Raw genomic sequence first — 23632 nt, 5'->3', positions numbered from 1 at the left:
GGCTCGGGCGGCGGCGATGGCGGCGGCGGCGGCCGCGCTGGGCCCGGCGCCGGCCTTGTGCCGCTCCGTGCACTGGTTCCGCCGCGGGCTGCGGCTCCACGACAACCCGGCGCTGCAGGAAGCGCTGCGGGACGCCACGTCCCTCCGCTGCATCTATATCCTGGACCCCTGGTTCGCCGCCTCCTCCGCCGTGGGCATCAACCGCTGGCGGTGAGTGGCACCGGGCCTGCGGGCCGCGGGTGGGACCGTGCGGGACGAGGCTCCCGCGGCACCGGAGCGCTCTGGGCGCGGTGTGGGCCGTGTCGGTGGGGCCGCAGCAGCACCCGCTTCCGTGTCGGGCCCACTTAGTGCTTCCCCGGCCCTCCTGCAGGAGAGCGGCTGGCCTCGCCGCGGTTTTCTCAGCGATGCTGCCTGCCTGTGTGGGAGGATGCCTTCAACTTTATATAATGTCATTAGACTTTATCAGCGGGGCGGGTGCATGAGAGCAGCAACAGATGGACACTTAGCTTTGGGAAACCCTTTTGCCTGACTGAAGAGACGAGGGCGAAGAATGCTCAGCTTGGCGGCTGCGGCACGCCTCCCCTCTGCCCTTGGGATGCCGGGCGCGCGTAGGCATGTGCGCACGCAGCTCCGGCCTCCTTCGCTCCGGCTTTAGGGAAATGCACATCGGCTGCTGCTGAGAAACTAGAGATGAAGCTGAATGGGCTTTTCCTCGTCTCTGCAAATGGAAAAATGTATAGCATGAGTCACGTCTGTGCAAAGATCAAGACCTCACGTACCTGTAGCCAGTAACATTACATAATGCTGTTGTGGCAGGTCTCAGCAGCCTAAATATTTGGAACCCCAGTCCAGATAGGGATTCTCCCGGGCAAGACTCCCCTGCGTACAAGTGAAGCAGATCTCCCACTACCCCCTCAGAGGAAGTCGACAGACAACCACCCGGCTAAAGATGCTTTGAGAGCTCTTGGAAATGTCACGTGGCTGTGCACTGGGGAAACTGGAGTTGTAATTGATTGCTTCTAGTGTGCACCTTAGCTTCATTTCAAGGCATGGGATTGTATGGGTCATATCTGTATGTTTTAGAATCCCACAGCAGACAATGGCATAAAAATTGTAAATGTGCAGAAGTCACTTGAGTGTAGTCATTCAAAGTGCAGAAAATTGTGAATTCTGTTATAGGAATCTGAATTGATCTTTCCATAGGCCAGACTTTCTGCAGGCAGCAGCAGACAGGAATGCCTTTCACGTGCTGCTGTTGTTACTGACTGTCCTCATTTGGAAGAACCGAGGTGGTGGCACAACAGATTAATTCCTGATCTGTTTAATCCTTCTTTGTTTCCACCAACATTGCGAAGGGAGGGAAACAGTTAGGAGTCTTCTTTATGTTGTAATCATGGAATATATGAGCAAGCAAAGTTTTTAAAAATAATGTTCTCTTGGAGGTGTGGAGCTACTGCAGAGGTCAGAAATTACTGCCCCTGGCTGTTAGGCAAAAAACGTACTAGCAAGTTACTTATATTGGCCAAAATCCCATTCATTCCCATTGTGAGCCTTGGGTTTGTTTTTGCTAATTTTTTTAATCCAAATATTTGTATTCAGAGTTCTGTTCTTCAAAGGCAAATGCTTATGTTTTACCTAGTTCTCACAAATGTATCGTGTTGGAAAACTTATGTTATTTAACTGCACAGCATGTGTGAGCCATTATAGTACTAATTAATGCTTGTTAAAGTTTTTAGAACACCTTGGGCAGTTGATGCTCGTATGTAATAAATGGAAAGTGGGCTGGGGCTCACGGAGTGATTTTTTTAGGTTACCTGGACCTGGTTCTGGGTGTTCTCCTTTGTCATAGAGTGCCCTTCTTTTTGAACCCTGCATGCTTTTCTCCCTGCAGAAGTGCAGAGCTAACTTGCTCTATCTGGAAGCTCACAGTTCACATTGTGGGCAGTGCAGCTGAGGAGAGAGAAGGTGCCTCTTTGCAGTGCAGTTGTAGTAGCTTGGCTTTCCCTGGCTGTTGGGGGGGTCTTTAGGGAGCAGACACGGCACAGTGGGCATGGAGGACAGAGGGAAAGGTAAGGGTTGGCAGGCTCACTTACAGAGGGTTCTGGGTGTGCCGGCAGTGCCAGGTGCTGAGGAGACATTAAAGTTTTAAAGCTGGTGTCTTTTGCAGAGTTAAATAAAACAAAGTGAAGTGACTCTGTAGATTGGGTGATGTGTGACTGGGAAAGCAAATGTTATACATTAGGTGGTTTATAGCATAGTGGGGAGTCAGTAAGACACACCATTAAATGCAGAAAGCACTTACATGGCTTTTTAGAGTTTTGGGGTGAGAGGGAATAGAAGAATGTCTTGGTATGCTCCCATCTCTGTGCCTTCATGGTGCAAGGTGAATTGCAGTTCTCTTTGCAATTATTCAAAATACAGATGATTCTTGCCTCGGGAGATCTTGGTGCTCAGTCTTGTGCTACTGATGAGCTGGGAGAGTACATTTCTCTGCTGTGACATGGTGTATTTATAGCTAGAACTAAAACCTGCACAGTTCTTGCAGTATTTCATTACTTTCTTTGGAGTAATGCATCAAAATTGTTCTTCATATGCAACATCCCTTTTTGCCCCAAAAACTGTGAAAAAACATACAGTAGGGAATTACATGGTTTATGCTTTCTCCATGTAATGTGGAGACAAGAACTGACAAGGGTGTTCTCCCACCTCTGAGGGAGAATGTGGGAAGTGGGTTGCAGTAAGAAGAACATCCTGGAAGCCTCGTGGATCTGGACAAGCACGAATTGCATGTGAGTGAATGGGAGCTGGCTGGTGCTGCAATCTCATAAAAGTTGTTAGACAGACCAGAGGTAAATATAAATTCTTGTTTTCTGGTTCTTGTCCAAACTTACAGCTTCATTTTGTGCTGCAAGTTTGCTGGAGTTCCATGCAAATTCTCATTTGCCTTTTAGCTGACACTAACTGCTGTTGTTTCTTCTCTGCAGATTTCTTCTCCAGTCCCTGGAAGATCTGGATAACAGTTTAAGGAAACTGAACTCTCGCTTGTTTGTCGTGCGAGGGCAGCCAACAGATGTCTTCCCAAGACTCTTTAAAGTAAGAGAGTAATTTTTTGGAGCATAACAAAGAAAAATTGGTGACCTGGTGCTAAACTTGCTTTCACTCCCTAATGATTGGTGATTCCCTCAGCATCTCTTTAACGATAACTAGTTCTTCACTATAACAAACTTTCCTCCTTAACTACAACTAACTACTATCTATGAGGAAAAGCTTGGGAGCCAGATCTGCACCTGAACTCAGACTTGCGAAGAAATATAGTTATAGAGTGTAACCTACTATCAGGGTGCCCAAGCTTCTGGTTTTGGATGGTGGTCTTGAACTTCGTTTAAGTCACCTCTCACAGAGCTGCACTGTGACACACTGTGACCCTTCTTTGTTGAGAGCTTCTTCCCTAGTGGCAATTTGCTTATTGCACTTTTTACTTAGGAAGACTGCTGTGTCCATAGACCTTTACAGACAACAAAAGAAAGTTCACTGATCTGTATGTGAATTGCAAGTAGGATTTTGTGTTAAAATTTCCATATTCAGGAGCTTTTATGTTAGCTGACCTTCCTTTTCTTTTTCTGTTCAAGACTGCAGTTTAGTCATCTCAGCAGCAGGATATAGCTTGGGTCCAAGCTTCCTGCTGATGTACTGTTTAGGAATATGCAGTTACCTTGGTGATCAATAATGGATCATTGGGGCACATTTCTAATATCATAATGTCAGTGCTGCAGATGTCAGGGCTAACAAGAGCATCTCCTTGAATATCAGGGCTTCTCATACAGTGTCATTCTTCTCCATCCTGTTCTAAGATTGTATTTCCCAAGGTTCTTGAAGCTTTTTGATAATGTCTTTGATAGTGTTACAAAACTAAATGAAAAAAAAAGTGGCTCTTAATAGTTGTATGAGTTGGGGGTGTCATGTGGGCTGTGCCTTGTATGGTTGACAGAACTAGAGTCCCCCAGATGCTACTGCAGACCAGCTGCCAGAGGAGGAGTGGTGAACTTGAATATGTACCCTCCTTGTGTAAATGGTTCTGATGTGTACTTTCTGGAGGAGGGCAGTTAGTACCGGGGAGGAACTGGACTCTGCAGATGAGAAGGGGCACTGATACCTATTTTGGCTTCTGCATCTTAACACGTGACACAAACTAAGTGCTGCTTTTACCCTTTTCAGAGTCTGGATTTTTATCTTTTGATCTGTAAGTAAGTTCCAGCTAACAGTAGTTCATGCCCTCTTTAGTTCAGGGTATCCACAGAATAATTAAAACTTTATCAGAGAAAAATGCTCAGTTGGTTAAAGAACAAAAACTAGTTGGCAGAGTCTGAAGTTTGGAGACATTGGTTGTGTAATCAGACAGAACTGCTTTTTGCTGCAGTCTGTTTTGTCTGGGTAGGTGAGCTGATGAGTATCTCAGGAGTACTGTAACAGACCTGAAAAAGGTGTAGAGGGAAGCTGATGCTCTTACATGATAAGTATGTAGCTTTTGTAGGGATTGAGGCCTCTCCAGAGCTGCTGCACTGAACACAGAATTAGCAGCAGCTTGTGCCTTGCTGTCAGCTTTTGTGAAGAGGAGAGTTATGTCACATTTGTTACTGCAATATTTGGGCCTAATGTAATTTCTGCTCTCTCTGCCAGTAGCTGAGCTATGTTGTCATTACCAGTCACCACAAAGGCACTGCTGTGTATGGATACCATGACAAGTATACTAGTTAGCAGTGTGTTAACTTGTGCAGAAGTTTTTGTCTCACTTCTTCTGAATAAACATCTGTAGTTTTACCTCTTCTATAAAAGTGCACTGTTTGTTCACTGAAGTGTTTTCACAATTCCTTTGGTGCTTTTTCCCCTACAGTTTTTCTTTGCTCTAGGTTAGATACTAAGAGGCAAATCAGCAGTCATGACTTTTCATTTGTATATCTGCAGCAATTTACTGTCATAGAGGTAACAGATTTTCTGGTTGGTTGTGCTCTGTTTCCTGTGTACTACTGTATCACATAGAGCAGTGGCCTTCTCAAAACTGTAGGAAATACCTATTTAAATTTAATTATTTAATTAAATTTAAATAATTTAAAGTGTTGGCTGCTTACCTAAAATACCTGTAAGCCTAATGGCTTTTTATTCCATTCTTTCAAGGTAGTAATGTATATTTCTTTGAGACCAAAACCGTCTTTTCCAAGTCCTCCAGTTGCTCCCGGCTTTCTTATAAAAGAAAGAAAAGTTTAAAATTAAACTGTTAAATCATGTAGAAGCAGGGCCTGGAATGTCTGTCTGACCCCTGCTCTGAGTTATGGATGCTGTCATGTTCTTACTTTGAAAAATGGGTGGAGGATCTCTTTAAGATGTACATTCATTGGTATATAACTTGTTAATTTCTCTGTCCTTCCTAAAATTAATTTTGGGCTTGAGTCTGCATGTTTAGAAATGTAGGTGGCTTGTACAGTTGTTTTCTGCTTCAAAATCCCCTTCCCCATATTTGGCATTATTTTTAATGGTCTTCAGGGAACTACCACATTTGTTCTTTGTGCTTTGCTTCTGTTTGGCAGGTAGAAAAGTCTCCTCTATATACAGGGGTGATTTAGACTCTCTCACTTGGAGAATTGTGGTTCTTAGTTGTGTCAAGGTGTTTTTTAAATGTCTGTAGATTTCTGGTTGTGTTTGCTAAACAAATCTGTGGGCTGCTGCTCTGCTTGATGGATGTCTTGGGAAGGTCGCTGTGGAAACCATTAAACCTCTTCTCATTGGATTCATTTTCTGAGGAAAACTAGGCCATAGACTTTGAGAACAATCTGTGCTCTAGAAAAGTCTGAGTGCTCTTTCATAAGGCCTATGCCATGTAATTGGTGAGGGATCTATTAAAGCTATGAAGATAAGTGCATGGCTTGACTGGGGGCTGGAACTAAGTGATCTTTAAGGTTCCTCCCAGCTCCGACCATTCTATAATTCTAGAGTTCTAAAATAACTCCAGAAAGACAGGACTTTAAATCTGAATTGCAGTATCATACCCTACTGTGCACACCAGAAAGGTTCACTCAGTTGCTGTCCTATGTCCTGCAATTTCCTGTTTCTTTCTGTTTGGGATGGATATTGGTTTCCTATTGTGTGATGTCTTTAAAGAGATATCAGGAAAAATTTGGACTGTATTGATTTTACTTAATGTTGCCACATAAAAACACGGGGGATTGAGCAGAACTTCTGTTGGAAGAGCTTTCTGAAATGCTTTTTCTGCAAATGCTGGAAGAGGATGGTTAGGTTACTTCAGGACAGCATGTGCAGCAAAACGTGTTATTGGTGGGGCTCAGGAACTGAGCTGAAATCTAAGAACAGTAATAGATAAGAACTGAACCTCCTCTGATGTGTTTTGAGCCTGACATTACAAATTTGCATAGCAGATCTGATGTTTGCTAGAGCTGATAAAATTGTTGCTTCTTTGCTCGTGTCAAATTCAGATTGCTGTTCCTCACAGCAACACTCTCAAAGCTTCCAGAACTTTAAATTGCTCAGGAATTCTGAAATCTTCATTTGTAACTGTGTTGGTTGGGAATAGTCTTCTGTTTGACAGCTGGGTGTATTGTTTTTCTTGCAGGAATGGGGAGTCACTCGTCTCACCTTTGAATATGACTCGGAGCCGTTTGGAAAGGAGAGGGATGCAGCTATCGTCAAACTGGCCAAGGAGGCTGGTGTTGAGGTGGTGATAGAGAACTCCCACACCCTCTATGACCTGGACAGGTATGGGCACAGAAAGGGCAGAGGTGCTGTCAGGGCTAGGCTGGGATTGTCCTGTCTGCAAAGACTTCAGTCTGTTGCATTACACTGACTGATACTGTCATCCTGAGTGAGCCCGTAAGGATTACTTGGCACACTCCGCTTTGATTAGAACATGTCAAAGTGCTGACAGTGACGTGAATGTACAGAAGGGTGTTGCCTCAACCTTATTAAACTTTGTACTTGAGTGGCATTTAATTTGCTCAGCTGTGTCCTATTGATTGCTCTCCTTGAGCATGTCCTCAATGTATGGATTGTCTTTTTTTTTTTTTGCTTCATTGTAATAAAGGTAGTTGAGCTGTTGTCTCAAACAGGTTATGAAAGCAGGGCTTTTAACTGATGGATGTATCAGGACAGCTGGAAGAAGTAAAACAAGGTAGATTGGAACAAACTTTCCTTTTTCTAAAACCTGAATGCTTTGTCTTTGTTGTGTGTTTGCTATGTTTGTTGTTTTGATATTGAGTTTTTATATATTTACTTGTATGTAAAGTCCCTCTATATACATGTGATTTTAAATGGTGGTGACAGTCTTTCAGCTAAGACTCTAAGGTATGCTTGACTTCAAAGTCAGTACTGTGTTTTAGAACTATTCTTACAGGTTGCTTGCCTTTTTTTTTTCTTTCTCCCTTTTTTTTCCCCTTTTCTTTCTGATGTGACTTTTGCCAGTAGTGCTGAATGTAGATTTTCTCCTATAAATCTTTAACATCCATAATTTCCTATGGGAAGGAGCTTTGCAGTTAGCACACGCTGTGTGGAAATATTTGTCCCTGGAGTGAGAAGGATTCTTGAACCTGTCATGTGAGCAGGTGCTGTTTTCTAATTCTGCATTAGAATACCATGTTTATTACCAAAGTTTATTACATCCTCACCCCTCCAGTGTCAATGGCCATCACATTCTTCTTCATGTCACCTATGTCTTTTCCAAAGTGGAGAGTTTCATGTGGAATCTGTTCTAAATCTCTTATTTTATCACCTTTCTTTATACTTCCAGGTATTTCTAGAGGTGGAGAGCAGTGGTGAAAGTGCCAACAAGTGCGCAAAATGTAGAAGCAACATAGATTTTTAGAGTGCTATAATGTGTCCTGTCTTTTCCTAACAGTAGCATTATTTCTGATTTTTCTGAGTGCTGCTAAACATTGAACTGATGTCTCAGGGCTTCCTTCCAGAATGGTCGTAGCTATTTGAGAGGCTGCTACTGTATAAATAAGTTTAGGATTGCATATGGAGAAACAACATGACCAACACTGCAATTTCATCTGATATTTTTGGCAGCTGGTTATGTGGTATATAGGGAAATTGTTAAGTTGCCTTTTATCTTTAGCTATCCCAGATGCTTATTGCGTCAGTAATCTTTATCATCATGCTCTTTTTTGTTCCTTTCCAGATATTTTGTAAAAAATATTGAGCAGCACAAGCCCTAGCTCAGCTATGTGTAGGATTTCTCTTCCTGTTCGAAAAATAGATTCCTTCTCTAATTCTGTAAATGAAAGAATTTTCTGTCTGCATGGACCTTTTTCTTTATTGCAAATTATTGTGGTTTCTTTGAATTTTTTTATTGAGGGATCTGAATGAAATTTCTCAAAATTCACAGAGGATATATTGACTCCTTTGCCCCAGGCTCAAATGTCTCTAATAGATTTTCAGGCACAACTTCCCTTTTACCAAGGCCAAATTAACCCTCCAATATATTGCATATATCCATGCATTCACTGTTTCCATTAGTGTTTTCTACCCATCTGCCTAATGTTCACATCAGTCTATTCATTTGTCCCTCTGATGCCCCTGAAATGCTTTTAAAATCAGGAGTGGTATTTACTCTTTTTTTTCCCCTATAGTATTTGGACAGTTACAATTTCTGGGTGAATATTTGGTGGCCCTGGCAAGCTTTTCAAGCATAGCACATTGTTTTGTGCACTTTTTTCCACCAGGCACTTTTTCCTGTTCTCCCAATCTGTCACAGCATCTGATAACATTTTCTTTAAAAAAACCAAGAGTCATAACCTCCCTAGATACCTCCATAGTGAATACACCTGCAGAAATATATGCAGGGGTTTTCTTGTGCTCTTACAGTCCCTCTTTAATGAGTTTATCACCTCTTGGGCCTGTAAATATCTTGGAATATCTGTAAATGGGATGGTTTTGGTTAGATTTTTTTTTTGCTACTTATGCTTTTTAAAAAAAGTTTCTCAAACTTTGATTTTGATTAGGAGATGCAAGAATGCTGTGGTTTTTCATTTAACTCACCAAAGTTTGGTGGGTTTCTGTCTTTGTCTTCATTTTTCCAAAAGATTCTGCCTCTGTTGTCTTAGCTGATGCTATTCTTTAATTGTTTTGACTCTTGTGATCTTTCTGAAATAGCTTTTCAGATCTGTATGATATTGTTGCTCCTGGAAGGGAGTTAAATTGATGCATGCTAAAGTCACAGAGCAGGCAAGTGATAACTAACATTTTCAGCTATACCTTAGCACTGTCTAAGACTAAATAATGAATTAACATTTCTTGTGGGTTCTTGATTTCTTGTTTCATGAAGCAGTCATTTATGGCAACTTGAAAACTGGGTTTTGGAAGGTGATGGGGTGTGATGGATGCCCAGTCTGTGTGGATGTACTTGAGGTGTCCAGTTACTCTCACATTTCTTGGTTCTTGGCATCTCTGAGATTTCTCAGCAGGTTGTAATACAGTTTTTGATACTGTATTTCTCCTGGAAGTCTCAGACTGTCTCCTTCCAGCTTCTAACTCTTGGTATGTGTTGTCCCTCTGCTCACCCTAATGTTTTTCCTGCATAATTAGCAGGTGGTAATAATACCTGGTGGTGGCATCCTACTTCTCTTCTTTCTTTAATCAGGTTTCTGACAAGATTGTCAGCCCAGTTTCAAACAATTTAGACTAATCTTTCACTCATACATAAATGAATCCAGCACTTGTCTTATCCCCTGCAGTGTGTTCCTGGTACCACCTTCACCAGCTTATTTTAAACATTTGCCAAGAGCCTGTTCAGTTAACTTGTGAATTTGACCAGTTTTACCCAGTAGGAAGATTACAGTTTGCCTCTTGTTGGCACTGCCAGCATACCTGTGTAATTATCAGAGCATCTTTTACCTCCTCTTCCCCAAAAATCTTTTACCTCCTCTACCCCCAAAAGGAGAGGGGTGTAGAAAATTAACATCCGTGCTAGTAAATACTCCTGAGAAAATCTGGGAAATCCCAATCAAGCTGAGAAATGTTCAGATTGTAGAAGTCAGACAGAAAAGATAAGTTCTTGGGTATCATCTTAGCCTGTTCATAAGCCTTTACTTGACAGTTATTCTGTCTGACAACTTCCAGGTGACAGGTTGTTTTGTCTCTTTTCCATTTTCTCCATTTTCTCCTCCTTAGGATCTAAATCCTTTGTAGTGTGTTTACTTATGGTCAGCACTGTGGGTTCTGTAATTCCAGGCAGGCTGGGTTGTTCAGCAGGAGTGGTTTAGGTCAGAAAAGAACACTGTGATCTTGTGTGCTTGTAGCATACATCAGGATCACCTTTTCCTCAAATGCCCGAGGCTAAGGCTGAAATGACTGTAGAATGAGTTCTCATAGGAGCACGTGCTAACTTAAATGAACCGAGCGTGGGGAGGTGTGCGTGCCTTGGTGCTTCTGCAGTTCAGTACACTGTGCCAAAAAGGTGGGTTATTTCAAAGAAGGTTTACTCAAACTTCTGCCTGCCACATCTTGTTATCCTCTCCTGTCTTGCATGGTGCTCTGGTGTCAGGTGTTTTCCCCCACTGCTGATACCCAGCCTGTCATCAAGTCACTTCTTCATCTCTCATCTTCTCAGTATGTGTTTCTGCGGAAGTTGAACCGCTTGTTCTTTGTTCAGCATCTGTTGGATGGACAGATCAGTTGTTTAGTTCTCCATCTCCTCTCTGAATCCGTAGAAATACCCTTTGTTCTACTAGACAGAGCCCTCCATGAGCTCTCTGCAGCGGGGATTTGGATCAGAGCAATTGCATAAGCTGGCAAGGCTAACGACACAGTCCGCGTGAATTGGTACTGGGCTGCCTTGGGCAGCCTCCATGCCGAGCGCTGGCAGCCAGCTCTTCCTCCCGCAAGGAAGCGGGGGAGCACATTCAGTCCCTTGCCAGAACCCAGCCTTGTCATTTGCAAGCGAGCTGAGGTGTCAGGTGTTTGAGGCCAGCAGCTTTCCTGAGCCCATTAGCCATCCTGCAGGGGCACTGCTGTGGAGATGATTCAGAAGCTGACACCTGTGAGGGTGTGAATTTGAGTCTGCAGACACTCTGCTGTCACAGGTGACTGACTATAGGATACCTTATAATCATAGCAGTGCTGGAATTGTTTGGTCAGGTTTGGGTTGCCTGCTTTCCTGAGGTGAAGTGTGACTGATGGTCAAACAGACCTTCATAACTTCTGGCATCAAGGTACTACTGTCAGATAGTGCTGGGCAGCATATTGCTAGTTTGGTAGCACAGCCAGTTTTGGGTGTGCTCACTAACTAAGGTAAGGTTCTGTGTGATGAATACAGTGGTTCTCTGTTCCTCTTCAAGAAAGCTAGAACAACTGCTGCATGTGGCAAATTGGGCTGGGGGAGATGGGTGAATTGGGAGTATTAAATCCTGGGGAGGGGCCTCCCATTATTTGTCATTGAAAGTCATGTGAAAGTGTGTGGCCTGGATTAGAAGGTCAGTATGAGGAAGGAAAGGACCCCTGCTTGAGGAGCTTCCTGTACAATTTTTTGTACAGAAGGCCTGAACAGTACTGCAATACTCAGTAAGTGTAGTATAATATCCCATATTGTGCAATATCCAGTATTCAATACTTCTTTTCCTGGCAATACTGTGAAAGGTCCAGATTTAGTGCATTATGCCAGTGTCAGGTGCTGTGAAATGTGCAACGTGTCCTAGTCCTCTCTTATAATATTTGTGTCCCCTATGCAATAAGTCTTTAGGAATTCAGGAGTGGTACTAGGTAACTTCATTCATATTCACATCCTTGAGGATTTGAAGCACAGACATTAGCATCCATCTGCTAGTCACAGTGGTTTGCTCCAAGTAGCCAGCTGTCCGCAGAAGTTTTAGCTGTGGATCTTGTACAATGATGTGGATCTCTGACTCAACGGCAGCTTTAGCAGGACTGAAAAAAGAGGCAGTGTGGAAGAAGTAGCTTCCCTGCCCCTGTCACAAGCACCTCAGGGCAAACATGGTGCAGCTTTGTCACATTTTCTCTTCCAAGCTCTGAATTCCTATGGAAACAAGTGAGCCTCTCTAGAGTGCTGTAACTGGAAATGCCTCACTTCGCATCCAGTGGAAACACTGATTTTTCTGTGGATCTTTGGCTGGTCTTGTTTGGGGACTCACAAAGCAGCCACAGAGAAGAGTGTGGTGGATGATGAGTTCTGTCATTTCTTGCCATCTCTGGGGTGGGACGTGGAGACAGCCAAAAAATGCACGCAGGAAAGCAGAGGAGATGCACTCTGGTGGTGATGCAGGACAGAACGTGTTGGCTGTAAGGCAAATGCAAATATATCTGTCTCTGTGGCTATGTCTATGTCAGAGTGCTGTGCACATCCCGATGGCAGCCTTCCCTCCCTCCTTGCCCTGTTCGTTAATGTCTTTATCTCCCAGTGTTTACAACTTAAAAGCAGAAAAAACAGGGAGGAAGCTGCAGGAGGCTCCATTTTTAATCTGTTCTGCCGTGCTGCCCGTGGGGCAGGCTGCGCTTCCCTGGGCCGGCAGTGCGGGCGGGCTGGCCGCGGAGCCGGGTCACCGCGGAGCACACGTGCGGGAGCCCCGGCCCGGCGTGTCGCTCCGCCCCGCCACACGTGCGGCCCCGCGGGAACGGGCGGCACATGGCGCCGCCGGAACACTCGGCCCTAAGCCCGGCCCCTTGCGTAAGCTGTTGATTGTAATGGGTGGGGAAGGCTGCTGTGCTGCGGCTCCTGTGAGCCGTGGGGTTGCCTGCCTCCGCTTTATGTAATGCTGGCGATCCCTATGCTGTCGGCTTTGCTGTTAACTCCTTCCAGTCCTACAGGAGAGGAGTTAAAAATGGCGTCTTTCAGCCTGGGGAAGTTTACCGTGCCTAGGGGGCTTCTCAAAGTTCTCTGTCCCAGGAAAAATAAGACTGCATGGCCCCAGCAGGCTGTGGATGCTTGATGAAGTAGAGGAATGGAGAACCTTGACTATCTTTTTCCATAGTGTGATCTGACACAGGTCAATACCATGAAACAGGGCAGCTCGTGATCTATGGCGCGGAGGGAGGATAGTGATCTCTCTAATCACAGGCGGAGAGGAGCGATGCAAACTGGGATTTGTCTCATCCAAGATAGATGGAGGAGGGGTCACTAACAGGCTGAGTCTTCTGTGTTCTGTGTCAGAAAAGAAGGAAGCACGGTCACAATCAGATTAGGATATCGCAAGTTGTCAGGGGACCCAGATGCAGGTCTAGGATTTGCCACCTTGAGGAGAGAGGCAGTAATCAGATAGAGATTTCATACAGGGGTCTGATGAGCTCCAGGAGAGAGATATGATGCTCCGCTTGATTCAGCTGGAGCTGTTTTGAAGGGTTTTTTTTTCCTTGTGGAGATATGGAAATATGTGATATTTTGTCTTCTAATGTATTTTAGAATTTTGTTTGGCTGATTGTAATGTCCTTTGAGGGATTCATCAAGTGCAACATAGGTCTATAAGGATTTCAGTAATCAGAGTGAAGGGCTATCTTGAGCAGAGATAGCAGGGTCCAGTCTGGATGTCATTTCCTTGTCTCTGGTAGTGAGGCTGTGTTGTTTCACCTTGTTTATTTTATCTCCAGAATAATTGAGCTCAATGGCCACAAGCCACCCCTCACCTACAAGCGCTTCCAGGCCATCATTAGCCGTATGGAGCTCCCCAAGAAGCCAGTGAGCACTGTAATAAGTCAGCAGATGGAAACATGTAAAGTGGACATCCAGGAAAACCATGACGATGTCTATGGGGTCCCATCCCTGGAAGAGCTGGGTATGTGTCAAGAGTGAAGGCAAGGACTACTGCTAGCTGAAACAGGATCTAGTGGAACTGTTTTCAGTGGCTGGCACGTATTCTCACCTGACATGGGCTGCCTCTAGCCATAGCATGGCCTAATTCTCTCAGCAAGTGCCAGACCTTGTGATAACACACTGGCATCTCTTGCACTGCTGCTGATGCCCAGCATCCCCTTTAGCACTGCTTTGAAGGGCTCTGCATCTGTCAATGTGCTCTCTGCTATACTGAGCATGTGTAACCACTGTACTAGGATCTCATGTCCTCACCAGCTGCTTTCCTCCTGCTGCTGTCTCAGGCATGTTGTGTAACAGACCTGAAGAGGTAAACTAACTGTGTACCAGGTTTAGATAATTTCATTCCGTTGTTGCCAAGCAGCACCAATTTGGGAACTTAGCAAGACAAAAGATATTACAAAAATTCCTTCCACTCATCCTGCTGTGGCTTACAGTCCTGTAAGACTTGAAGAAGGAGAATGAATAGCCGAGGCATGAGGAATGCAAGACCTACATCAGGGAAGTGAATCTAAATGCAGGGGAAGAAAGGACTAATGCAGAATAGTGTCTGTGACTGGAAACTCCATACCAGCTTTATAGGAAGTATCCTGACACCCTAAGGCACAGCTTCAACAGTCATGTAAAAGCATGGGCTTCACAACAGGAGTATCCTGAGGGCTGCAGTCCTGCATGGATCTACTTTCTTTATTGTCTGGCCAAATGTGAGACTACCTGTAACCTCACACTGCTCTGCTTACTGCCAGGGGAGGCTCCTCTGTGTGCCCAGAGCACTGTAGGGGGACTGCATTATTGCTTCCCCCTTTGCAGTGGTTCTTTTGCACTAATCCAGTGCCTTCCCTAGCACCAGCCTCAGCAGAATAGGAGCCTTACCAGGAGCAGCTGGGCTGCCTAGTGAGCTGCTGATGTCGATGGCAAGGTGTTTTGTAAGGCAGAGCTGTGAAGCAGATGTTTCATTGCCAGCTGCTCTGGCCTTTGGAGCAGAGCCCTGTGGGTAGTGCTGACACACCAGAGAGAATGCTGGCTGTGAGCAATGGGGAAAGTCACCGTAAGGCTGCCTGTAGCATTGCAGGGAGAGGCCCTTGAAGTGCTGTGTCATGAGCAGGCTCTCCCTATATCCTACATGATTTGCCTCTGTACAAGGATTAGAGCAGCAAGTAAGCCACATTAGGCAACTGTAGTATGTACTGTCTTGCTGTTGTTAGTGCATTATCCCATATCTATGCCCTTTGTCTGGCATAGCATCAAATCTTACAAAGTTCTTTCTCTCAGGCTTTCCTACTGATGGTCTTGCCCCTGCAGTCTGGCAAGGAGGGGAGACAGAAGCTCTGGCACGGCTGGATAAACACTTGGAAAGAAAGGTAACCCCTTATTTAAGTGGTGTTTCTTACAGACTGGGCCTCCAAATGAAAAATGTAGTGTTGCCTATTACCCCATTCCCTGCTCTTCCTAGCAGTGGTCATAATGTTCACCTGTGGAAAGGAGTGTATGGTTCAAAAATTTAGAGCAGTATATTTTTTATGCTGCTGTTTAAAGCACATTGGACTCTTTTTTTGTGTCTACTTCTCAGTTTCCTTTAGAGGAGTGCAAAGTTGGAAATTCTTCTGTTAAGTTGTTCAGTCCCTGCTGCACACTGCACACCACCTCTTGTTATCTTTACCTTGGGTATTAGTGTGAGTACATGCTTATAAAAGAATGCCGTCCCCTTGTCCCTCAGCATCTTGATAGAGTGTCTCACTGGCTGGCATTCCTTGAGCCCCTTGAAATAATCAGATTTTTTTCAATGGGGCTAGTGTTCTTGATTATAATGCACAAGGTAAACAATTTCAAAGTAATGGAAGGTGACCCAGGTGCCAAAGCATGGCTCAGTTTTAACCATTTTGTACTTCTTTAATCCATCCAGCTGGGTGGCTTGATGTCAGTAGTGGAAATCAAAGCATAAATACTTGTGCTGAAGAGGGAGTAAATTATCAATATAATGCTCCACCAAAGGGTCTGAATTTCCCCAGTTTACTTGTTTAGTGTGTAAAATGAGATAGATATACCTGGACGTAAACAGTTGTGTTAGCTGGTATCTCTAGGAACCCTCCAGGTTGTTAGCTCCTGTATGCAAAGCAAATTAATCCTCTTGAGCAAAATAACTTTAGTGTAAATCCTGGAGCAAAGGTTTTGCATTTCTTGAATGGGGCATGGGGTTGGGACCTCTCCCAGCAGTGGTTGGAAGTAAATAAAAGAGACTGTGTTGTCAGATGTGAGTGTCCTCACCACCTGCACAGGGGCTTGCCTTTAGCAGTGTCCCACAAATACAAGGGGTCTTTGGCTCATTTCTCCTGAATCTGTCTAGGCATGGGTTGCAAATTACGAAAGACCACGGATGAATGCCAATTCATTGCTGGCCAGCCCTACAGGACTCAGTCCCTACCTGCGTTTTGGCTGCTTGTCCTGCCGCTTGTTTTACTATCGTCTCTGGGAGCTGTACAAGAAGGTAAGACAAAAGGTTCACCTGGAGGGCAGGTGGGGTTTGAGCATGTATAGCATGATGCTGGTTGCCAGACAGTGTGCCAGAATTGGTGCAAAAGATAAGTTGCCTCCCTAGCATTTAATTGTTGGGCTGAGCTTGTTGCTACTACCAGAGGAGGCTTTTGGGTAAGAAAGTAATTTTCCTGTATGTACTCACACAGGCCCTAAATCTGGTGGTACCTTGTTCTTCAGTCTGGACTTCTGTTTTATGAGCCATGCAGAGCCATTTACAGCTAGTTTTACATCGTTCCAGTCACTTGTCATTGTACTGAGGGATCCCTGTCAGTGCTCTGACTTTACCATCTGGGCTTTCTAATAAGGGGGGATCCAGCAATGAGCTCCTTTATGGCAGTGGTCAGTAGCTGACTTGAGAAATGTGTGCAAGTGCATGGGTGCCTCACAGCTCAGCTTCATGAAGGCAGTCCTTCAGTGCTTGTGAGCAGCCATGTTCCCTCTCCACAGGTGAAGCGGAACAGCACACCCCCCCTCTCTCTGTACGGACAGCTGCTGTGGCGGGAGTTCTTCTACACAGCAGCCACCAACAACCCAAAGTTTGATCGCATGGAGGGGAATCCCATCTGCATACAAATCCCCTGGGACAGGAACCCTGAAGCCTTGGCAAAGTGGGCAGAGGGCAAGACAGGCTTCCCTTGGATTGATGCAATCATGACCCAGCTGAGACAAGAAGGGTGGATTCACCATCTGGCCAGACATGCAGTGGCCTGCTTCCTGACCAGGGGTGACCTCTGGATCAGCTGGGAGTCAGGAGTCAGGGTGAGTCCTGGCATTTTCAGATATTTGCAGGAGGCCATAAGGAAAACAAAGTCTCCCTGGCACTTGCTGCAAGGATGGGCACACAGGTATGGCTTTTGCTTCACGTGTAATAGGTGCATGGAAGAGAGGATTTGCTAGCAGGCTCTTGGCCAGCCAACAGCCTGACTTCTTTCTGCCTTCTACTGCAAGGCTCTGACTGTGTCACAGGCCTCAAGTAACCATAACTAAATGGGGGGGTGCTTTTAGTTTTGGGTTGTTTTTTTTGTAAAAATTCTCTCAGTCCATCTGTTTTCTTTGCAACTTTAATGTCACTTCTTAACCTTACCTTTTTCCTCATTATAAAATCCATCACTGTTCCGGTCAGGGAGCGCTCCATGACTGTGAAATCTGAGTCTAGAGTCTCTCAAGGAAAGAGGTAAAAGACCCTCCTCTTGGGCCAATCTGAAAGGACACACAGCTTGAATCTATCCAGTGTACATAGTGCCCTACACAAAAAGTGGAGGCAGAGGCTTCTGGTCACAAAGCTGACAAAGAGCATAATTGAAAGTGCTGCCTGAAGTGCATGGATGTGAGTGAGTTACTGCTGAAACCTTTCTGCCTCTCAGTGGTAGTGTGGTCTGGGACCTTCAGAGGGGTTCTTTCTTCTTGCTTTGGCACACATTCTTCTGTGCAGCATCCTCTCCTTCCCAGGGTTCATGCTTTACATTAGTTATGCCTGCCAGGCTAGGATCAATACCCAAAGCTTGCTGCAACACTAGGTAGTGATTTAGTCTGTAGCTGCATGAGAGATAAGCCAGCACTTTATCAGTGTGAGCAGACCATGCCTCCCTAAGTGAAAGTGTCAGGAAGTGAGATGCATTGACCAGCCAACTGCCTTCAGCCAGCAGATCACCTCTGTGCTGCTGCTCTGTTCTCATAGCTCAGTGCCTGCCATTTGAAATAGCATCTTGGGTCCTACTGCCACAAAGTCCTCCCCAGGGAAGGTCTCAGTGCCTTTTCCTCCAATTGCTGCAGGTGTTTGATGAGCTGTTGCTGGATGCAGATTTCAGCGTGAACGCGGGCAGCTGGATGTGGCTCTCATGCAGCGCGTTCTTCCAGCAGTTCTTCCACTGTTACTGTCCTGTGGGCTTCGGACGTCGCACAGACCCCAGTGGTGACTATGTGAAGTAAGTGATGTTGACTGGAGCTGATCTTTGTTTCTGCATCTCTAAGCTGGAGTCAATTAGGGGCTCACAGGTGCATGGCACTTTCTGTGTGTTGTGTGTGCTGCACTGCTTTCTACTTGTGTTGCAGGAGGTATCTGCCCAAACTAAAGGGTTTCCCTTCACGATATATCTACGAACCATGGAATGCGCCAGAGTCTGTGCAGAAGGCAGCCAAGTGCATCATTGGGGTGGACTACCCCAAACCCATGGTGAACCACGCAGAGACCAGCCGACTGAACATCGAGCGCATGAAGCAGATCTACCAGCAGCTGTCACGCTATAGGGGCCTCTGTAAGTACCAGCAATGGCAAACATTTGTGTCTTTAATAGGAGATAAAATGCTGGGAGAAAAGGTCATGATTTAAAATAGGTGTTACTTGCCTCTCTGGTCTGTCCTTGCAAGAGGAAGCAGTGCCTGCCAAATCTTCTCAATTGGTTTCCAGGGAGAGCTCCATTATGTTCTCAGACAGCTAAGAGTGGAGTGTTTAGGTCTGAGAGCTGCTGATAGCATGGCACAGTCTATATTACCACTAGTGGTCCATTGTCCACTTTGTAAGAAAACTTAAGCAGTATATTCTAAATAAATGCACAGCTGGATCACAGTGTGTGTCTATAGTCAGCACTGGGTCAGTGCAGCTCTGAACTCCTCCTGCTTTGGGATATGGATGTGCTGGTTGGTGATCACTAAGGTATTTCTGTGAAAAGCTTCTCCCAGCCCAGGAGTGTTTTGTTTCTTAACTCAGATCCTCTTGCCGTTCTCTAGGTTTGCTGGCATCTGTCCCTTCTTGTGTGGAAGATCTCAGTGGCCCAGTCACAGACTCTGCTTCAGGGCAGGGCTGCAGCACCAGTACAGGTGAGTTGGACCTATTTGTGTGCTTTTGATTTTCATGTCATGTTAAAGATTACAGGCAGGAGAGAATCCTTTTCTAATAAGAAGAGGCTACGCAGCTAGGAAAACATTCACATTCCTTTACATTTTTTCCAAAAGTCCCCAGTGAGCCTTCATGTCTAAAATGGCTGAAGAATAAGAGTTTATTAATGTGAGTCTTTTATTGCCTGTATGGGATCATATGTAGCCACTTAAAGGAGAAATGCAGATCGCTGTAGGGTTAATCAGGTATAATTAAGCTGTCCTCTGTCAAAGGAGGATACTTTTGTGTTTGGGGTGACTTAATTCTGCTTTTAACAAAGATTTTTTGGTAAAAGTTTTCAGGGAAACTGTGACCAAATGGCTCTCTGCTTGTGCAGTCTTCTTTCTCCCAGCTCTATGGCAGGTTAGGCATGGGTGTACTTGTGAGACCATCTAAACACAGGGAAACCATTGCAGTGATGTCTCTTCTTCCTTCTACAGCAGTGAGGCTGTCTCAAGCAGACCAGGCTTCTCCAAAACGCAAACACGAGGGAGCGGAAGAGCCATGCCCTGAAGAACTGTACAAACGAGCCAAAGTGACAGATCTCCCTGCTTCAGAGATCTCTGGAAAGAGTTTGTGATTGTGAGTACTTCCTAGTGTGATCTGGCTTAAACTACCTGGTTCTGGAAGCTAATAAGGCTCCATTTTTACTCCCACCATTTTAATGAACAAAATGGACTTCCTTGCAGAGGGATGTGTAAGGCTCCTAAGTAATCCACAGTCCAGAAATATGGCAGTGGTCTGCCTGCAGGTCATTTGGATTTTGTGTGACACACTGTTAGCTCCGTTGGCCGGTGGAGAGCGGTGCCCTGTGCTGGAGCTGTCACAAAGCACACTTGTTGGTGCATTTGCTCTTGTGAGGTTGCGTCCCCTTCCACAGCGTGGGCCACAGCCACGTTCTCCCGTCTGGTGAGGGGATGGGCTAGAGCAGGAGATCAAGCAGGTCCAGTCATCTGCCTGCAATGCTCCAGATCCCAGGAGGCAAGAAGCTGGTCACATGTTCTGCCAGCTTTTCAGTATGACAAGGGAGGTCAAGACAAATTGTCTCTTTTACTGTCTCCTACAGCCAGCGACAAGCACCTTGCAAGTGAAGAGAGAGAGCGCTGAAGAGGTGACCAGAAAAGTAGGAGCTGCTGTCACAGAGGGACTGGAACTTGCCGTCTGCAACAGGAAATCCAGGGTCTCGTGTAACTGTGTAATTCCAATAGCTGCCACAGAAGGGCGCTGCATTACCTGTGCTTGGGAATATTTGGCTTTCTGGTCTCCAGGGAGCCAAATACATCTCTTCTCAGCCATGCCCAAATCTGCCCACATTAAACAGGGCAAGAACATTCTGTCAACTTGCTCACTCCCAGGTGTATCTTTCTTTTCTGACAATGGCTCAGTGTGTATGAGTTGATGCATTGATGCAGGAATCGGCATCTGTATATCTCAGAAATAGTGAGCATCCTTTCTCAGCAATAGTACTTGGTAGTGATGTATGCTGATTAATTCAAATTATAGTAGGAGTTAAGAAGGAAGCTGCTACAATGTCAAAAATAGAGTACCCATCCTACAAGAGAACAGGGAAAACTCAGTATTTCTTTCATTAGGCTGACGAGGAAGGAGATGCTTTCTGAGTAAATCAAGGTAATGCTATGTGGGATGGAAACAAAATGAAGGTCAACTGTAGCACAAGAACAGATACCCTTGAAAGGCACTTAGAACTTTCCTTGCAAAAGAACATTGCCACTGCAAGGTGAGTCATAGTGCTATTGCCTGGAATGGGCCACTTCAGAGCTGTTTGACATCTGGGGAAGAGGAACTCTCTGCAACTCCCTGGAAGGAGATTGTAGCCAGGTGGAGGTTGGTCTCTTCTCCCAGGCAACTAGAGACAGGACAAGAAGACAAAGTTTTAAGCTGCACTGTGGGAAGTTAAGGCTGAACATGAAGAAAAAGTTCTTCACAGAAAGAATAATTGGGCATTGGAATGGGCTGCCCAGGGAGGTGGTGGAGTCACCATCCCAGAGGAGTTTAAGAAAAGATTGGATGTCGCACTCAGTGCCGTGGTCTAGTTGACATATTGATGTTAGGTCATATAGGTTGGTCCTAATGATCTCAATGGTCTTTTCCAACCTAGTTGATTCTGTGACTCTGAGAAGAAGGAATTCTTCAGAGAATAAGATCATGCCTTGATATGAGCAAAGCAGTATCTCAGAATAGATCTGATCCAAGTAATAAGGAAGCTACACCTGGGCCCAGCATTCCTACAATCCTTCCCTGATTGAGAGCTCTCAAATGGAGCCTGTGTCTGGTGTGTAGCCTGAGCAGTGCCTCATACTGACAGAGGATGTATTGCACATCAGCTCCTTGAAGTGAGTCTTCCTCAAGTTCAGAGTCCAGTGTCTATTCTGTTTGCTCTTTTCTGTATTGGCATCTGTGTTTTGAATTTCCACACAGTGAACTCCTGTACCTGCCCAGTGCTCCTCCTTGCCATTTGCATTCGCGCTGGTGCTTTGTAGCCTAGCGAGGTGATTGTGTAGCTCTCCTGGCTCTTAACCATACACTCCTTGCGGGGTCCTGTTACTTGTCAGGTCAGCACAGTGCTGGCAGAGCACCTCTGCCTGCACCAAAGAGTGCAAGGGAGGGTGCTACTGCAGGAGATTCTCTCTCGAGAATTGTTTCTCTCTCAAGGTTGTTTCCAAGAGGAATTAGATGCAGTAGCTCGTCCCGTGCTATGGGCTGCTGTTGGCACTGTTTTCATTTGCTGTCCAAAACCTTTCATCCATGCCTGACACAGATAGTGTGGGCTATATGTGAGCTTATGGAACTAACTGCTTGGGGAGTACAGGAGTTCTCTCCCACTGGGATAATCAGATTCAGTTTTGGAGCCTGCATTTGCACCCAGAGCAACAGGGCTGTGAATAGAAACTGAGTCAAATGTACCTGAGAAACCTGAAGTGGTTGAATTGAGTCTGTGAATAAATTTAATGAATAGCTGAATAACCTCTCCTTCCCATTCCCTGGGGCTTTGATCTTGTGTTCTTTTTCCACAGAGAATCCACTCGGCAGACTGAACAAGTAAACAAAGAGTCACTTTTCCTAACCTTACTTTATTCTAAACTACTATTCATAGTCTGCCTGGTGGATAACCCAGTCATCAACAGGTCTTGTCCCCTTCAGTCTGACCCAGCTGTTACTCCCATTGTCTTGGGGGCAGAAAGGTATAAAGAAAAAGATATACTCCCCTCCCCCCATCTTCTGCTACAGAGAGAAGAAAGGGGAAAGACATGCACTTTGTACACATAGGTTACAGAAATTGTGACTTCTGTCATTTGGAGAGTTTCATGCTTAGGCAATGGTCTGTAAATAAAACTTTTTATAAGTGTCTTTAACCCTCTTTTTGATGTCATCCAATTATTTCACTTGGTAAATGGAATTTTTGGGGCTGGATCTGTGGGGGTAAAGAGTCACAGGGAGGGGAGGCTACATCTCCTAAGTGATCTAGAAGGCTTTGTGGAGGTGCAGGAGATCACATTTGCAAGGTTTCTGTCAGTACCTGGGATATGGATGGTGGTATTTGGAAGAGCTGCAGCTCAGGTAGTAGCACTGGGAATGATACACATACATCAGGCCAGCCAAAGAAAGATAAGGGAAAAGCTCCCTTCAAGAAACCTCATAAGTAGGCTGGGATTCACCCACTGGCATCTTTTCCCAACGGAAATGATAAAGGTGGGTAAAACTGTGTGACAAGTAGGGAATGACTATTCATTGTTTTCATTAATATTTAGAATTTGGCATGCTTGGTTAAAGTACAAGATGGCAGGTTGAACAAATCTATGCCTTGCTTAGCTTTGTGACAAGTTCTTCCTCAGTTGTGGGTGCTAACAGTTTGAGTTCAAAAAGATTTGGCCAGTTTATGGGGAAAGAAGCAGCCATCAGTAACCATTAGTAAAGATACCATCTTTGTTTCATAAGCAGCAGAGGACTGCTGGAGGCCGTTGTGAAGAAAGTAGCATGAAATGGATGCCAGTTTGGGGGTTCCTGTTTCCTGTGTTCTGTGTCTCAGGGCAAGCTGACAGTACCTGACACAAGCACCCCCAACATGGGCACAGTGTGAGCTCTTGGCTTGGGCAGAGGGAGCAGTGGCTTTGGGGTGCTCACCAGGATGGCCTGAAGGCTTCTTTCAACTGAGGGTAGATATTGGGGCAGAAAGTCCTACAGAGCTGTGAACAACTGTTCAACTAGGGTCCCCTGTCAGTGGTGGACCTTTGGCTAATGACTTCCAAGCCAAGTCATGAGCTTGTATTAAATACACTAGACTTAGCAATCAAATAACTAGCAAGGACACAGTCAAGTTCTTGTGCATCCAGTCCTCCTCCTTGGTGCTCCTGTGTAGACCCACTTAGTGGAACCTCTAA

At 45.2% G+C, this 23632-nt stretch overlaps 1 protein-coding gene across 2 annotated transcripts; it reads left to right on the top strand.

Annotated features, from left to right (window-relative positions):
- On the top strand, window positions 1–22611 carry CRY2 (cryptochrome circadian regulator 2). 2 transcript variants are annotated; one of them, XM_058806191.1, is made up of 12 exons: window positions 1–210; window positions 2985–3093; window positions 6623–6765; window positions 13603–13787; window positions 15095–15183; window positions 16167–16307; window positions 16805–17116; window positions 18131–18282; window positions 18410–18612; window positions 19085–19174; window positions 19673–19814; window positions 20299–22611. In XM_058806191.1, exons 1-11 carry the CDS (start codon window positions 17–19, stop codon window positions 19810–19812), a joined length of 1758 nt encoding a protein of 585 aa, XP_058662174.1. In that variant the 5' UTR covers window positions 1–16; the 3' UTR covers window positions 19813–19814; window positions 20299–22611. The 2 variants fall into 2 exon arrangements, with proteins under 2 accessions (XP_058662174.1, XP_058662175.1); XM_058806192.1 differs by lacking the exon at window positions 1–210 and adding an exon at window positions 2749–2849.
- The last annotated feature ends 1021 nt before the right edge of the window (window positions 22612–23632 follow it).

The sequence above is a fragment of the Ammospiza caudacuta genome, chromosome 6 (assembly GCF_027887145.1).
Source record: "Ammospiza caudacuta isolate bAmmCau1 chromosome 6, bAmmCau1.pri, whole genome shotgun sequence".
Lineage (NCBI taxonomy): Eukaryota > Metazoa > Chordata > Aves > Passeriformes > Passerellidae > Ammospiza > Ammospiza caudacuta.
This window is presented reverse-complemented; position numbering and strand designations above follow the sequence as displayed.